Here is an 18,200-nt window from a genome sequence, read left to right on the forward strand (position 1 = left end):
AAGAATGGACTGCTCTGTCCTTTAGGTCTCAGACTGGGGACTGAGGAGGGTCCTACCAGGTTTCTGCACGTCAGCTGCATTCTCTCCGGCCAAGGTCCTGTAGGAGCTGCGCTGGAGAGGTGGGTCCACGGCATCCTGGCCCCTCCAGCACATTCACCAGACTGCAAACAAGGACGATCCAGCCTCCTTTGACCTTCCTTCTGTAGGTGGGCAGCTGGGACACAGAGGTTGGTGTCACCTGCCTAGAACTGGAAGGATCGTATCAAATGGCCTGGCCTCCAGACCAATAAGATTAAAAGGCATGATCAAGGCCAGGCAGCTAAGAAGTGTGCAGCAGAGCCCTAGGCAAGGGCGTGGCCTAGCCGACTTGGACACCACGGTCCTCAGGGCTACAGCAACTCTCCGTGTGGCTGAGAGCTTCCGACTGGCCAGCGGGCCACCTCCTCCCCTGCTGAGATTTCAGGTGCCTGTCCCAAGGCCTTTTTATTTTTTATTTTATTTTATTTTTTCTTCCGGAGCTGGGGACCGAACCCAGGGCCTTGTGCTTGCTAGGCAAGCGCTCTACCACTGAGCCAAATCCCCAACCCCCCTTTTTATTTTTTTTAAACCATGCCTTTGTCTCCTGAGTGCTGAGATTAAAGGTATGTGCCATCCTGTCCAGATTTTTTTTTCCCCATTGAGGAAAACTGACTTCCCCTCCCCCAGTAGCAATCAAATGCCAGTAGACCCTCCCTCAGCTAGGGGTGGAACTTCGTGCTCCTCCCCTCCTCCATGCTGAGATTTTGCCGGGCTGGAGTTTGTGCAGCTTTCGTGGTCTCTGAGCTCATGTGCACACCTGCCTTGTTGCGTCTGCCAAATGTTGCCTCTTTGAAGTCCTCTGCTCTTCAAATCTTCCAGCCCCCTCTTCTGCCTAGATCCTGAGCCCTGAGGAGAGACGCTAACGTCAACATCCCATTCAAAGCTACCATTCTACCTATTCTCTGACCAACCGTTAGCCACTGCGCGTTTGCATGTTCATAGGCTACTACAAAAAGAAGCTTCTCTGATGAGAGTTGAGCAATGCGGTGATCTGGGAGACCAGCAACAAGTCACTAGGAGTCATTTTATTTCTACGTCCGTTTAGCAGACTAATAGTGGTTTTCTCCTAGGCCCACAGTCTTATCTCAGGGGTTTCTGGCCTCATCGAACTCTTAATTAAGTCTCAGAAGTGGATTGTCTCGTGGAGCCAGCTTTCAATCCAATTTCTAAAAGTGACTGGTTACTTTCCTAACATCTGGGCCACCATTACACCAGCGGGCATATCTTGCCCGCAGGTCCTCACGGCTCGCAGGGTTGTCAGCTGGGTGAGATTGGTGACTACTTTTCCTCTGAAGATGTGCACAGCGCCCCCCAGCTGTTCTATAGGGTTGAAGCTTCCAGATCAGAACCCATCCACCTTCTGAATCAAGTTTATGGCATCTCCAGCAATAGGCTTTTGCTGTCAAGTACTAGCGGGTAATGGACAACTTTGGCAACAATATCCTTCAGTGTTTTTTTTTCCTGGGGAGGGTATATGGGGCACCACCAGCTAATGACCTACAAAGAGGTGACCTAGAGGTGACCTATTTCTGGTGCTGGGGTTTCATTCTGTAGCACTTAGCCACACTATATCTCCCTTTCTGGAAAGATATCGTTCTCCCTCCCCCACAGGGGGTGAAGAGCACTTGAAGCTCTTGCAGAGGACCTGGGTTCAGTTCCCAGCCCAGAAACACACACACACACACACACACACACACACACACACACACACACACACACACTTTAAAAGTCGCTTCCTTTTTTTTTTTTTTTTTTTGGTTCTTTTTTTCGGAGCTGGGAACCGAACCCAGGGCCTTGGGCTTCCTAGGCAAGCGCTCTACCACTGAGCTAAATCCCCAACCCCTCTTTTTTTTTTTTTTAACTTTATTATTTTATGTATATGAGTACGTTGTTGCTCTCTTCAGACACACCAGAAGAGGGCATCGGATCTCATTACGGATGGCTGTGAGCCAACCATGTGGTTGCTGGGAATTGAACTCAGGACCTCTGGAAGAGCAGTCAGTGCTCTTAACCACTGAGCCATCTCTCCAGCCCTAAAGCTGCTTTCATACATGAAAGAAAACATGTATCGTGACTCTAGCGCCTGTGGCTCTGCTGCCCTCTTCTGGCCTCTAAGGGCACTGCACTCACATGCACATGCCCATCTCTATACACATATTTAAAAGCAATAAACACACCTTTTAAAACGAATGTAGAAGACAGTGGCCAAGTTCCAATCACCTAAGAATAAGTATTTCCTCCACTTTAGTATTATTACTAAAAGCTGTTGTTAATAACAACAATGACAACAACAATAATAATAAAACTACTAGTTTACTTTTTAACTGCTGAGGCATCTGTCCAGTCCCATTTTTACTTATTTCTGTGTAGGAATTAGAGGACACCCGGTAGGAATCTGTTTTCTCCTTCCGTTCTGTGAGTCCTGGGATCAAACTCATATCAGGCCTTGGTGTGACCTTACCCACTCGGCCATATTGATAGTTCACAGCAGGTATTATGGTTTAAAGCACTAGGTGACTTTTACAAGACCCTGTGAGGCTAGCCTCTGTGTCGCCTCAGCGTAGGCTTGGATATTTCAAAACAAACTTTTTAATAAGAGTTCTTAGATGCTTCAACCTCCCTTGTAGCCCGCCACCTTCCAGAGGTAGCAGAAAAGAAAGGTTATTAGGACACAAGGGAAGGGCACCTGTTTAGAAATGGTCCTTTGGAGCAAATCCAATCTTCATCGTCAGGATGTCAGCAGTTCAGATCACATGAACCAGCAACGCCACCTCGATCCAAAAAAGCCACGAGGCTCTGCTGCACGCTGTTTAGACAGAGTTCCTTGGGGCGATGTCAATCTCCGATTGTCAGGACAGCAACAGTCCAGTTCAGTGGTGTCACGGTAGCAAACATGAATCAGTTTCGATCCAGCAGAAACAGCCAGGCCTCCGCTGAATTGTCACGAGTCAGCACGAGTGACCAGCAGGTACATCAGAAGTCTGCCATGCCTCTCTCAACAAAGCAAAGGGGAGTAAAAACAAGTCACGGGAGACCCAGGAAGCGTTGCAAAGCTATCTATGCAAGCCCACCGTCACTGTCCATTGGGTCCTATTCATACTCCTTCCAAACATCACGTGTCCTCCCAAAACACCAAAACTCTACTCCACGTGAGTCTGTATCAACTGACATATCCAGAAACTTTCACTTCACTCCGCCAATCAGCCCGAGTCCTCAGAAGCAACAAGAAGCCACCAGGACATCACCAGAAGTCTTTTTTTTTTCTTTCTTTCTTTTTTTCAGAGCTGGGGACCGAACCCAGGGCCTTAGGCAAGCGCTCTACCACTGAGCTAAATCCCCAACCCCACCACCAGAAGTCTTTGGGTGCATTTTCTTTTTCTTTTTCTTTTTTTTTTCCCGGAGCTGGGGACCGAACCCAGGGCCTTGCGGTTGCTAGGCAAGCGCTCTACCACTGAGCCAAATCCCCAACCCCGAATTTCCTTTTTCAATGAAGTCACGACAAACAATGAATGGCAGGGATTACCCATGCCATCCAGTGTCGTCCACCGTCTGTTGGGTCATATTTATATTCCTAACATCACGTGTCTGCTTTCACAGAGTATCCTCTTGCCTGTGTGCCCCAACCAAGCATCATTTGACATAACTGACTTTCCACCTCAGCCTCCTGACTCTTCCTGGCTTGTCTCTTGTGGATGGTTCTAAGCCAGACTGCCTACTGCTGTTGTGTTAAAATGTTAATGGTCTCTACAATACTAACATATCCACCTCCAGCAGCTAGGCTGTGGGGTACCTTTTCACGGATAGAGGCTGTATTCTTTACTCTCCTGTTGTATCCTGATAAAATACCCCGGCAGAAGTAACTTGAGGGAGAAAGGTTTTATTTTGGCTCAAAGTCCCGGAGGGACACGGTCCACCCTGGTCAGAAGACATGGCAACGGAGGCAGGAAGTATCACACCGCATCCACACTCAGGAGGCCGGCCGAGCCACGACCAGGAAGCGATGCCACTGTATAAAGCCTTCCTCCAGCGAGACTCCACCTCCTAAAGGTTCCGCTGTATCAACTGACTACATGACTGCTCTGTGGTATGGTTGATGGGAAGGTTTTTATGGCAGATACAAGAGAATAGCCTGAGGCATCTAGAAGTGTCTAGTGCAGAGAAAGAAGCAGGCAGAACGACACCAGCAGACTGGACCTGGCCGTGAGAAACAGCAGCAGAACAGAGAGAGAAACGGGGTATGGGGGTGGGGACCAGTGTGCATAATTGAATGAGGTAATAGAACAGGTAACTGTAGGGAGGGAAGCCTATGAGCTAGAAGTTGAGACGGGCCAGGATACTAGTCTGGATGCTGGAAAGCGTAACAGGTAGAGGTCAGCGTGTGCTTCGGTGTGCCAGCGGGCATCACAGACAGCAGTTTGTCTGTCCCTTCTGCCTTCTAGAACTTGAGGAAATGGAGTTTCCTTTATTTTTTTTTTAAGATTTATTTATTTAACTTATATGAGTGCACTGTCACTGTCTTCAGCCACACCAGAAGAGGGCATCAGATCCCATGACAGATGGTCGTGAGCCACCATGTGGTTGCTGGGAATTGAACTCAGGACCTCTGGAAGAGCAGTCAGTGCTCTTAACCGCTGAGCCATCTCTCCAGCCCCCTGGAGTTTCCTTTAAACCTGACATGGCACTAGCATGTCACCTGAGCCAGTGGGGGACAATCCACATTCTGACCTCACCACAGGTCCATTCCACATGCAAGTATCCAGGGACACTGGAAGAGTCAGCAAGGGACCATTGACCAAGTGACCTCTTTGGCTAGTTTGGAAAGTTACTGTCTCTGCTTTGGGGCAGAACTGCCAGCATCAGGGATGAGAGGTCACCCTTAGACATATCACCTCTGAGGATAAGTCTGCAAGGCCGAGTGGTTGTTTGGAGAAGCAGACTTATCGCTAAGCTGAGAACAGGGTTGTTCCTGACACACGTTTACAAGCAGCACCTAAGACATAATTGCAGTTGACACTCCGTGAACTTTTACCAGCAGCTCCAGCCAGGAACGCCACACCCAGGCCAAAATACAGAACATTTCCAGGGCCTTCCCGGTCGGTCCCTCTCTGCTTCTCAGGGAGTGTGCACATTGGTGAATTTCTCCTGCACGGAATCACGTGTCACGTGCTCTCCCGTGTCGGGCTCCTCATTCAGCTGTTTTTTTGTTTTGTTTTGTTTTGTTTTTGGAGCTGGGGACCAAACCCAGGGCCTTGCACTTGCTAGGCAAGCGCTCTACCACTGAGCTAAATCCCCAACCCCTCAGCTGTTTTTGATTCCATCCTGGGGCTCATATAGCCTTTTATAAATTTCATTATATAAACACTGTATGTCTGTCCATTCTTCCAAGGGTGTGTGTGTGTGTGTGTGTGTGTGTGTGTGTGTGTGTGAGAGAGAGAGAGAGAGAGAGAGAGAGAGAGAGAGAATGTGTATGTGAGAGAGTGTGCCTGTGTGGTGTGTGGTGGTGTGGTGTGTGTGTGTGTGTGTGTGTGTGTGTGTGTGTGTAGTGTGTGTGTGTGTGTGTGAGAGAGAGAGAGAGAATGTGTATGTGAGAGTGTGCCTGTGTGGTGTGTGATATGTGTGAGTGAGTGAGTGTGTGTGTGTGTGTGTGTGTGTGTGTGTGTGTAGTATGTGAGAGTGCGTGTGTGGTATGTTTGCAGGCATGTGAGTCCATGACAGGATTGAAGAGGTCGGAGGCCGTGTGAAGTCAGCTCCTTCCTTTTACCTTTATGTGGGTTTCAGGGAAGCTTGAGTAGCAAGTACTTTACCCCCCAAATTGTCACCAGACCACACTTTATGCTTTTACACCCCAAGGCCAGTAACCCTGGTCCGAGAGGGTATCTTTTACTCTCTGTCTGTCCATCCATCTATTACAGTGCTGGGGTCAGACCTAGGAACTTGCAGGAGCCATGCAAGTGCCCTGCCCTGTCCCTTTCAGTTGAAAAGAGCGGGTTCTAATGAGGCAACATGGCAGGGCCATGGGATCCGAGGTTAAAAAGGGACTAGAAGAGCCCACTAGCTGTGGGCAGACCTTGGTCCATGTAGCACATCTCAGGCAACAGAGTGTGCAGAAGACTCTGAAGTGACTTCAAAGGAATCATTCAGCTCTAGGGTGGGTGTTATCAGAGATAAGGGCCGGGGAGGCAGACTCTGACTGACTGGAAGCTTTGTGTGGAAGCCAAGTCCTGGAGACAAGATTGATTGCACACCCTGCTGGGACTGAGGCGGAGGTCCAAGGAGCTCGGGACTGTCCTGGGTTGGCCACACTTGGGTCCCTGCCTATGCTCCTTGTGTTTGAGGAGCACAGTAAAGAAGCTACCTAAATGGCCACTCTGTGATTAAGGATTATTGGAGATAAGAGAGAATTGTCAGGAGCATCTGGGGGGAGTCTGCCATGGCCGGCGGTAAGGGAACAGAGAGAGGAGGAGGCTGGAAGTTGCCCAGCTGTGGGAGCAAAGTCAGCAGAAATGGTGGGAGAGTTCTGCCAGTTATAAGGAGTTCTGCAGTGTCGGGGTGAGGGTGGGGGTGGGGGTGGGGTAAGCAGTGGGGGTGGGGGGAGCTGGAACATTGTGGGGCTCAGCTGTTGCAGGCCTGTTTGAGTTAATAGAGAGCCAGACGCCTTCTCTGGAGGTTGGGGGTATTGTATGAGTGGATAAGAAAGTGGTGGCTTGGGGCTGGAGAGAGGACTCAGCTGTTAGGAACACTGACTGCTCTTCCAGAGGGCCTGAGTTCAATTCCCAGCAACCACATGGGGGCTCACAACCATCTGTAATGGGATCTGATGCCCTCTTCTGCTGTGTCTGAAGACAGCCACAATGTACTGATATAAATAAAATAAATCTTTTTTTTTTTAAAAAAAGGTGGCTTTTCCTAGTAAACAGAACCCCTTTTTACAAGGGCTTTCTTTTTTTTTTTTTTTCCTTTTTTCTTTTTTTCAGAGCTGGGGACCGAACCCAGGGCCTTGCGCTTGCTAGGCAAGCGCTCTACCACTGAGCTAAATCCCCAATCCCCCCCCCCTTTTTTTTAAATTTATTTATTTTATGTATACAAGTACACTCTGTAGCTGTCTTCAGACCAGAAGAGGGCATCGGATTCCTTTACAGATGGTTGTGAGTCACCATGTGGTTGCTGGGAATCGAACTCAGGACCTCTGGGAAAGCAGTCAGTGCTCTTAACCGCTGAGCCATCTCTCCAGCCCCTACAAGGGCTTTATTTACGCATGCGCGTGCGTGCGTGCGTGCGTGCATGCGTGCGTGAACCTTTACAGGATTCTGAAGGACAGAGTCCAGCCTGAGGTAAGCCCAGACTCAAATTTGGACCAAGTCAGTGGATCTGCCCTTTTGGAGATGACTTAGCATCCCTATGGTGTTCTCAGAGACGGACTGTGGGTCCATGGCTGTGGCTCTGTCCTCTCCCAGGACTGAGGTCTGGTTCCACCCCTCAAACCCTCAACTGCTCCTCCTCCAACCCCACTCCCCTCCCCTCCCCGCCATCAAGTCTCCTCTGCCTTCTCCCTCCTTAGTGCTTAGGACGTTAAGTCTTTGATCATGTGACTCTGAACCCCAAAGTCCACACTGGGACCATGGATATGTAACCCCTCACCCGGATTACGTAGCGTCTGGAGATTGGAGCTCAGGTCCTCACATGTGCATCAACCATGTGATTAGCTCAGGCTGGACCCAAATTTGCTTCATAGCCCGAGGCTAGCTCTGAACTCCTGATTCCCCCCTGCCTCCACCTCCCACATCCTGGGATTATGGCAGGCACCACCAGGTCCAGCTCACTTTTATCGCACCCACAGGTAGCTCTTTCGTCAGTGTAGTGGGTGTCTGGCTGTGGTATAGAGTGCTAACTGCCCATTCTATGGAGACACGATTGCTTCCTCGCTATAGACTGAGGGCATGTGGTGCTTCCAATGATTTTCTTCTAGGAACAGCACTATGAAGGCCGGTAATTGTTTCCCCGAGGTATCTGTGGAGTCTGGGTAAGTCCCCAGGGCGCAGGCAGAGGCCTGGGGAGCAACTGTTTGCCCAAAGTGCTGGTAACCGTTCCCATACCTGCCAGGAGGTTCCCATGGGTCAATGTTTGTGTTTTCCAGACTCAGCTAGATAAAACGTTGACTTGGCGAGGTACTTCCTCCCCACCCTGGGCAGAGAGGGATCTGCCCCAAGGCGGTTTGCACTCACCAGCTGTTCAGCGTTGGGTGCCGGGTTGGCACGAGAATGCCGGCGCAGACAGGGAGCTGTTCAAAGGCGTGCACAGGTCCCTCTGAGATGTTAAACTAGAGGCAGAAGCTGGTGTGTCCCCTGTAGACCCCCGTGCTGCCTGTTTCCTCCGATGTCCTGAGGCATGGCTCCTTCCTCTTTGAAAACATTAACTGGATGCTTTTCTAAGGTTTGGCGTGGACAAGATCAAATCTTTTTCCCTCCGTTTGTTTTTCTGAGAGTGGTTCTCACGGCCAGGAAGGTTACCTCGTCTTCCCCCTTTTGTACTGAGACTGAGCCCCAGAGAGGGTGAGCACCTTGGTCCCAGTCACATAACTAGGGAGTGTAGAACTGGAATCTTTCAGTCTGATTCTAGAGCCCTGGGCGCCGTCATCCCCCGGTTTATATTGCTTGTCTCTTCCCCTCCATAATCCGTTTTCTGTGACATCTGAAAAGGGGGATCGCAAACACTCCAGCCGGCATCCTGACTTCTCTATCAGGTCCCCCCCAGAACACTTCACACTCTATCCATCCAGGCCCAGCTTCTGAGTGTTTTTCTTTCAAGGGAGGACATGTGTCAATACCCTCTGTGCTCAGCACACAGTAGGACAGCACAAAGCCCTGGTGAGCTGAGCACATGCCTTTTCCTATGGCCTCACCTCCTGCAGGAGGCTCAGGATCTGGCTTGGTTGGCAGTGTTAGCACGACCCTGCTCTCCCTCCTCAGCACCCCAGAAAAGTCAATGCAGTGAGCGGCACAGTCCTCTAACACCAGCCAGGAGGTGGAGACCGGAGGATCAACGTCAACCTTTGCTACATAGCAAGTTTGAGGCCAGCCTGGTACAGACGAAACCATGTCTCAGGTAAAACAAAAACCCAGCGAAACCCTTCAGTATGGTGCACTCAAAACCTTGCCAGGGGAGAAGAGAGCTCACTCCCACTGCTAAGATGAGCAGCAGAGACTTGGGGTGCACTGGTTTGCCGTTTGACCTTTCTTGACCTCCTTAGACCATGGAAGACTCCCAGGACCTCTGACTTTGTGTCCCCTTCACAGCCCCTGTAGCCACACTGCCTCCCAGTGGCAGTCTGAAGGCAGTGAACAAGGGAGGATAAGCACACCAACTATGGGTGGATCATTTGCCTGCAAAGATCAGGACTATGCGGACATGGACCCTGGAGTTTGGAGTTGGCGAGTCTGAGCTCGAGTTCCTCAGAAGCAGAGCAGGCAGGTGCTTGCCCTGTCCGTGATCCGTGAGGACTGGAGACCAGCAAGGCAGAGCCACCTCGCTTGACTCCTGTGGCCTTTTGGGACTCATCGGCTGTCTTTGGCCCTGCTGACAAGACTGTCTAGTTGAATGCTTCAGAGACAGCAGAAGGCCCTCATTCATAAAAAGCCAGCGTCCCTTGTGTGTGTCTGCCGCCGCCTCCTCCTCCTCCTCCCCCCTCTTCTTCCTCTTCCTCCTCCTCTTCCTCCTCCTCTTCTTCTTTTCCTCCTCCTCATCCTTCTTCTTCTTTCACTTCAAATGATTTATTTATTTATTTATTTTATATATGTGAGTACACTACGCTGTAGCTGTCTTCAGACAAAAGGGCATCTGTCCCCTTCCCTGGAGGCTGCCCAAGTCTGTAGGGACTTCATTCAGAGGTTCCTGCTTCTATGATAAAATGCTTGCTCTCCTAGGTGGGACAGCAGCCCATCGCACCCCCACCCCCTTCTGTAGCTTGCTCTTTTGCCTAAAATATGGTAAAGTTAGATTTGGCTCCCATCCCCACCATCCTGATGGCCTTTGTTCTCTGTACACGTGCGTGTGCCTCAGTTTCTCCAAAGACTCCCTTCCATCCACCTACTCAGGCTTTAGAGCGGTTTCATGGGGCGACCCGAGCACAGTTTGAGGTTGCCGAATGGTCAATGGTTGCCAGGGTTTCACTGTCTCACAGAACACCTCCGTGAGCCTCTACTCACCGAGCAGATTATTTGGGAATTGAGATCCGCTATGCCCAGGTACCTTCCCTGAGGGACTTAGAGGCAAGCAGGGGAAGCCAGCGCCACCCTGGGGGCCCCTGAGTGCGATGTGTGCCGGTGCCGGAAGACAAGAGGTTCGGGGTTTGTTTGTGGGTCATTTTACGACTTTTGTTTCTACGGCAAAGTCTACATAGGCAACCCAGACTGGTCATCTGGAACTCACTGTCTTCCTTCCTCAGTCTCCCTTGTGCTGGGATCACGAGCGTTCACCACCACGCCCTGTCCAATTCACTTCTTCATGGGTCGTGTCCATATCCGGGTACCAAGTACAATAAATTAAGAATAACAACGTTTCCGCCCCGTAAGCCCTGTACTGTCCACCTTTGCTGTGGGCTTGATTGGAGACGCACCATTGGACCTGGCGGTGAGGGTGTTAACTGAGCGGGGAGGGCCCAACTGGATTGTGGGTGGCACAGCCCCATGGCCCAGGGTGGAAAGCAGAAGGGACCAGATCGCTAGATTTATCTCCTTGCTTCCTGACTGCGGTGTGACCAGCCACCCCTATCCTGCCCAGAGCCTTCCCCACCTCGATGGGCCATACCCTCAAAACACCCTCCCGAAGTCGTTTTCCTATGTTTTTCTTTGGGAGTCCATACGTAGTTCATTGTCTTCAAGACTACAGTGTGGATTCCTCTCCCAGAGAAGGGAGGCAGGGGACTGTCAATCAGGTGCAGGCTTGTCATTTTCGTACACTGCTGCTCAAGCTCCTGGTTGCCCCATGTGTAGATCAGAGAGAACACTACAAATGGCGGCGGCGCCACGCGCAGGATGCGCTCACAGAGAGCACCTTGGGGATGCCTTTGCTGAAAGAGTTCGCGCTGCTCAAAGGGCGACCAGCTGTAGGAGATCAGGTGCCGTATCCGCGTTGGGTTCCCAAACTTGCGGCCCACGGTGGTGGTGTCCCTCTACCTCCACCTCTCATGTTGCTGAGAGGCCAAACCTACTCCATCTTGAGACCCGCCTCCAGATGCTTACCCGGATGGACGCTCCCCCATTCGCCTCTATTTCCTATAAAGCCTTGGCCCAATGAGAGTTCCGGGCTGCTTCAACTGAACCATCCTGTGGTTCAGCGGAGGCTAAGCCCAAATTCGATTTTATAAGACCCTAATGCGATTGCATCGGAATCGGCTCCTTGGTAGTCTTTTGGGGTTCACAAACACTTCCTGTCAAAGCAGCTAGGGAAGTCACCAAAACACACACTTCCCCTGTACCATGACAATGTTCTATGAGGTGCTAATTGTTTTCTCCTTTGTTACAACTTAACTAGGCACAATAGTATTTTAAAACTCCTGAGTTTGGGCACGTGAGATGACTTTGTGGGCAAAGGCGCTTGCGGCCAAATCCAAGGTCCAGAGTTCAATTCCTAGGTCTCACGTGGTGGAAAGATAGGCTCTGATAACACCAAAAGGAGCTGGGGGAGGAAAGAGTTAATTTGGCAGCCATTACAATGTAGCAATGTACCAAGGAAGAAGCCTTGGCAGGAACTGGGAGGCAGGATTTAATGACTCCTCCTCCCCTCCTGCTCAGCTTCCTTTCTTACACAACCCAGGCCTGTGGATCTGCCCAGGGATCACAGGGTACATTGGGCTGCACCTTCCTACATCGATTGACAATGGAGAAAATGTCCACAGACATGCCCACATGCCGGCATAATGGGAGCAATCCTGTTTGGTTTTTTGTTTTGGGAGACAGGGCTCTCTGCGTAGCCCTGGCTGTCCTGAAACTCGCTCTGTAGACCAGAGCTGTTGGGTTTGGAGCTCAGAGATCCACCTGCCTCAGCCTCCTAGGTGCTGGGAGTAAAGGCGTGGGCCAGATTGGGGGGGGGTCTTTTTCTTCTTTTTACATTTCAACGATTTATTTATTTTATGCGTGTGACTACACTACAGTGTCTCTGTCTTCAGACACACCAGAAGAGGGCATCGGATCCCATTACAGATGGTTGTGAGCCACCATGTGCTTGCTGGGATTTGAACTCAGGACCTCTGGAAGAGCAGTCAGTGCTCTTAACTGCTGAGCTCTATCCCTGGGGTCAGTTCTTAACTGAGGTTTCCTCTTAGCGTTTAAGTCAAGGTGAGAGCTGAAAGCAAGAGTCTACTTCAGAAAATTATTCTGTGATCTCCACATGTGCACACAGCTTGAACACAAACACACACACAAACCGTATTATCTATGTGCTTACTTGTTTGTTTTGGGACAAGACCGGGTTATGTAGCATTGCCTGACCTCAAATTCCTAAAGGTCCACCTGTTTCTGCCTCCCAAGTGCTGTCTGGCATTAAAGGCGTTGCACACCATGCCCAGCTTAAAAAACATACAAGGATAATATTTTAAATTCATTCTTATTTTCTGAGTATGGCTGGTGTGCCTGCGTGTATACCGTGTGTATGTAGTGCCCCTAGTGGCCAGAAGAGGGCACCAGATCCTCAAAAACTAGATTTACAGATGGTTTAAGTCCCCCCATGTTGGTGCTGGGATTTGAACCCAGGTCCCCTGCAATAGAAGCAAGTGTTTCTAACTGCCAAGCGTCTTTCTAGCACCCAAATCATACGATGGATGGATGGACAAACAGACAGATAAAATCTTCAACCAGTGTCCTCACCTGTGCCCCAGTTTCTCGGTCTGCCACAGGCACCCTGCCTCTCCCTAGCCCCAGGCAGAAAACCAAGCATTATCTATGAATCACCTTGCTCACCTAGCCAGTCCCACAATCTGACACTCTGTGGCAATAGCTTCGCTGACTCATCCTCCAGCTATCCCCTGGCCTGGCCACCCGGACTTCCTGCATCACTTCCCCTCCCTTCCAGGACTCCCCGGCTGGGGTGTTCTCCAAGCCCGCTGTGTTCCACTGGGAGATCCGAGGTCACGCATCTCCCTGACCTTACCATTCTCTTCTACAGACTCTGGATCCATCTGCTTCAGAAACCTTGGACTCCATTGTCCTCTGATACTGGCAGGCATGTTGTCCTATAACCTGTTGTTCTATAACCCCTGCTAAACTTTGGAATTACCGCCTGTTTTGCAAAGAGGGGAAAATCCAAATGTATTGTGCGGTCCTACTGCACGTAAATAGCAGTAAATCGCCAGGGGGTGAACCCGTTCTCTCTGACCCCAAGACTCCCTCCCATGCCTCTGAGCCCAGCATGCCTCCCCTCCCAAGGAAGCCCATAGCTGTCCCCTGCCCTGCCTGCTCTCCCTCCCCCTTTACTCCTCCTGGGGCAATCTAGCCTTGAACAATGTAGTAGTTAATTACAGGGCTCCTCGGATGGCTCTCTGGTGACTTCACATTCGCTTGTCAGACTCCCAGGAAGCCAGTTAGTATCTGGTCTCTGGGAGTTGAGGCTGGAGCTGACTGGGACTAGGAGAGAGGCGGCTTGGTGTCTCAGTTCTAATTCTGGTCCTGCTGCCATTGGGTGATTGGTGATGGTGATGGCTGTGATGGCTGTGATGGTGGAGGGGGAAAGGGAGGAGGAAGGGGAGGAGGGGAAGGAGGCAACTAAGAAAGCTTTTGCTGCCTTAGAGATCTGCAGTGACATTTTTAGGTGGTGAGGAAATTTCCTCCTCTCCAGGAGTCATGCCCTACAGCCCCTAGAGCTAACCCTGGTCCCCAAGCCCCTGTCACTTACCAAAACACCTCTCTGATCCTGATGTCCCTACAGGAGACCTCATGACCCCACCCTACCCCCATTCACAAGCTGTTTTGGACCATTTTGGAATGGTCCAGCTCTCTGCTCTCTTCCCTCCTGTACACATAAGGGACGCTCGCCAGCCGGAGCGATGGCTCAGGGCTTGATGCTCTCCCTGAGGACCTGGGTTCAGTTCCCAGTACCCACAGCTGCCTGTGATTCCTGCTGCAGGGCATCCAATGCCCCCTTCTGGCCTCTGGAGCTGGCACAGAGGCCACGGACAGGCAAGAGGGCATGGACCAGGCCAGGGATGAGGAGGTGGAGTGAGAGGTGGGAAGGAGGCTGGAGACTACTGGCTGGTTATTGACAGAAGCTGGGAAGAGGAACCCTCATTACCTCCATCAAATAGGCCTGCGCACAAGTCTGTCCGGTATTGTCTTGATTAATGATTGATGGGAGCGGGCCCCGCCCACTGTGGGCGGGGCCGTCCCTGGGCAGGTGGCCCAGGGTTATGTAAGAGCAGGCTGAGCTAGTGATGGGGAGTAAGCCGGCAAGCAGTAAGCAGCGTTCTCATGGCCTCTGCATCAGTTCCTGCCTCTCTGCCCTGACTTTCCCTCATGATGAACCTTAAACTGTGAGCTGAGATACCCCTTTCCTTCCCCAAGTTGCTTGTGGTCACCGTGTTATCAATGGAAAGCAAACCAGGCAGTCACCCAGAGCCAAACTCTTGTTAGTTTTTGCCCAGTTTTGTGCTAAGGTAAGAATAGAGAGGAGCGGGGTTGGGGATTTGGCTTAGTGGTAGAGCGCTTGCCTAGGAAGCGCAAGGTCCTGGGTTCCGTCCCCAGCCCCGGGGGGTGGGGGGGGGAGAATAGAGAGGAGCTTGTGTAAGACCTTTCCAGAGTCTGAGGAGGGTGAGGAAGGAGCATGGGGGCGATATGAGTTGCTCCTCCCCATTGAAAGCCAAAGCCTTGCTTGGGGGCGGGGGGGGGGTGGGATGGGACACACGCACGCGCACACACACACACACACACACACACACACACACACACACACACACACGGACTGGGGGCGTGGCGACTAGGGGCGTGGCATGTAACTCAGTCCCCAGTCAGTGAGGGAGGTACAGGGAGAGGCAGAGATTTTGCAACTGGATGCTAAGGGCTGAAAGGCGCCGCCTCTGTGGACACGGCCCAGAGCAGGGAGCAGGGAATGCCTCGCTCCAGAGTGCGCCCAGGATGGGTGGAGAGCGCTGAAGAGCCTGCGCCCCGCTGTGAGTCTAGCTAGGTCATGAAGTCAGCATGGGGTCTGCAGGACCACGCCCCTGCCCATGACTCTGAGAACTGTCTACATTTCATCCAGGACCTGGGGTCCCTTATCAGGCCTTCAGGGGTGTCTCTCAGCAGAGCTCAACAGGCCCAGGCAGTGGCTGGATGAACCACCCGTGGGTGCCTGGCTGGGCCGGTACATTCCCGGCTCTTGACTGACAGGGAAGGAGAGACTGAGCCAAGGCAGACAGGTGTAGGTTTTTCCTCCGCTGGGAGGCCAGAGGCCCCAAAGATGGACGAACAGGTGTTCAAAGGAGACCCAGACACCCCTCATTCCATCTCCTTCTCCGGGAGCGGGTTCCTGTCCTACTACCAGGCTGGGGCCGTGGATGCTCTGCGAGATCTGGCCCCTAGGATGCTGGACACGGCTCATCGCTTTGCAGGGACGTCAGCTGGCGCCGTGATTGCAGCCTTGGTCATCTGCGGGATTGAGATGGGTAAGACCTTTACTCTGGTGTCTCTGAAGGGGGCTGCTGGAGGGACTCCTCAGAGCAGACCGTGTCCAACTTGGAAGTGCACTGGGGGGGTTAAAGCCAAGCTTGACAGCCAGGGTAGCTCCCCCTTCGCACGCACACGCACACGCACGCACGTATGCACGCACGCACATCCAAGCATGCGCTTTTCCTCTTCCTCCTGTGCTGGGCCAGACCACTATAGTCTGGTCATGAGGAGTGAGGCTGGGTGATGTTTTTTCTTGTTTGGTTTTTTTTTTTTTGGTTCTTTTTTTCGGAGCTGGGGACCGAACCCAGGGCCTTGCGCTTCCTAGGTAAGCGCTCTACCACTGAGCTAAATCCCCAGCCCCTTTTTTCTTGTTTTTTAAATGCAAGCACTGCCCCCTCTTCTTAGTGAGGAAGGGGCTCTCAACATGCAAACCCTGAGGACTGAGGAGAAGCTGGGAACAGACAGTGAGGCACAGTGTGGGAGCTTCAGCTTCAGTGGTGGGCCGGAGACCACAGGGCTGACCCAGGGCTCTGAGCAACAGCCTCCTTGTCCTAACAGTGTAGAGCACGGGCCCAGCCACCCCGACCCGCTCAAGGCCAGGCTGTAATGTAGAACCCCTGTGGAGCTGAAGTTCTAGAACATTCTAGAGAGAAAAGACAGATAACAAACTTCCAAATGGAGAGGTCTCTCGTGTCATGAGGGATGGGGTCTGCAAACAAACTGCAGCTGTCTGGGGCTGAAGCGGGAAGGGGGACCATGTTCCAGAGATGTTCAGGGGCGGCCATGTTGAGGGGGAGGCCATCCAAGTGGCCTGTGGCATTCAATTCTGAACACACAGAAGCCAGTCCCTGTGCTCCAGCTTCTGTTATCAGGACAATCCCTATGACGGCCTGACCTGGGTTTGTCAAAGAAGGAACTTCACTGATAGGAGTGAACTGCTTTGTGATTGAGCATGGAGTGCTGGAAACCGCCAACAGTCTGGTTTGGGGGTTTTAAGGAGGCCTGACTGCTGGGTTGGAGGGGCCTGAGTAGAAACCGACTAGGGGATGAGTGTGCTTTGTGGAGGAGGATGGGGATTAGGTTTGGAATGTGCTAGAAGGTTGAGTTGAGACCAACTGAAGGGTCAGCTATTGGATCTCTGAGGAGGCGGCAGCCGATGGGGGTGGGGCTCTGCCCTGAAGGGCAACAGTAGGGCCCTCTCTAGTTGCCGCACACAGGCAAGGGACCGTCTCCTTTTTAATAGTTTATAAGAAACGATGGGACAAGAGAGTTAAAATTTCTGCCCACCCTGCAGCCCCTAGTCCACTCACCCTCCCCAAGCCTGGGCAAAGAGAGGGATAAAGATCTTTCCAGATCTTTCTTAGGCACGGGGCCCTCTGTGGTTACACACCCAAAGTGTTTTCACCCAGGGGAAAAGATACCAGGCCTTCGGAAAGGTAAGAGTCAGCCCCTAGATACAGGGTCCCTGCAAACCCTCTCGCCATCCCCTTATCTTTGCTTTATTTAGGGAGGGTCTCACGTAGCACAGGCTAGCCTTGAATTCTCTAGGTAGCTGAGGATGACCTTAACTTCTGATCCTCCTGCCTCCTCACTGCAGGGGTAGCAGGCATACACTTCCATACCAGTTTTCATGGTGCTAGGAATTGAACCTAAGGCTTTGCACAGGCTAGGCAAACACTCTACCCAGTGCCCCAGCCCCAGCCTGCGCCTCTGCTGCCTTATAGTAAGTTCTTTCAGAGGGTTTTTGTTGTTGTTGTTGTTGTTGTTTTTGTTTTTTCCCAGAGCTGGGGACCGAACCCAGGGCCTTGCGCTTGCTAGGCAAGCGCTCTACCACTGAGCTAAATCCCCAACCCTTATAGTAAGTTCTTAAAAATATACTGTCCCGGACTTTAATCCCAGTGCTCGGGATGCAGAGGCAGGCAGATCTCTGAGTTCGAGGCCAGCCTGGTCTACAGAGTGAGTTTCAAGAGAGTCAGGGCTACACAGAGAGACCATGTCGAAAACCAAATATATATGAGTTTATAGCAAGACCTTTTAGGATCAATTCGGTTTGTTCAATGGGAGGAATAAGAAATCTGCTTAGCCAGCCTAAGGCCACCACGGACCCCAGGGAGTGGGATGAAGTCATGAAGAGGCCCTCTAGGAGGGATCAAGGCCTAGACCCGGCATGGCTCATGAATAGAGCAGGATGTAAGGAGGGGTGAGGTGTATGGACCAATCCAGTCCAGTCATTTTACTGGCCCGTGATTTCCTGATAACCGGATGTCTTTTGTATCAGATCCTGTTTGAAGTTTTAAGGGTATTAACTCACCCAGACTTTACAGCTCCTTCTAAGGGGGAAACTATTATTACCTCCCTTTATACAAAGAAGGAAACAGTCACAGGACACTTACGCAGCCTGAGGTCACACAAACTACGTGGGGAGTTCACCCTGAGCCTCATCTGTCCAGAGTGGATGCTGGAATGACTTAA

General features: G+C 51.6%; 1 protein-coding gene across 3 annotated transcripts in view; it reads left to right on the forward strand.

Moving 5' to 3' along the window:
• The first annotated feature begins 14,493 nt into the window (after positions 1-14,493).
• Pnpla1 (patatin like domain 1, omega-hydroxyceramide transacylase) overlaps positions 14,494-18,200 on the forward strand; it is a 36,566-nt gene continuing 32,859 nt past the window's right edge. Inside the window, exons 1-2 of one of the 3 annotated variants that reach the window (XM_087597655.1) lie at positions 14,494-14,719; positions 15,671-15,724. In XM_087597655.1, the coding sequence (XP_087453781.1) occupies positions 15,721-15,724 (4 nt within the window). In that variant the 5' untranslated portion in view covers positions 14,494-14,719; positions 15,671-15,720. 3 annotated transcript variants of the gene reach the window in all.

The sequence above is a fragment of the Rattus norvegicus genome, chromosome 20 (assembly GCF_021556685.1).
Source record: "Rattus norvegicus strain SHRSP/BbbUtx chromosome 20, alternate assembly SHRSP_T2T, whole genome shotgun sequence".
Classification (NCBI taxonomy): Eukaryota; Metazoa; Chordata; class Mammalia; order Rodentia; family Muridae; genus Rattus; species Rattus norvegicus.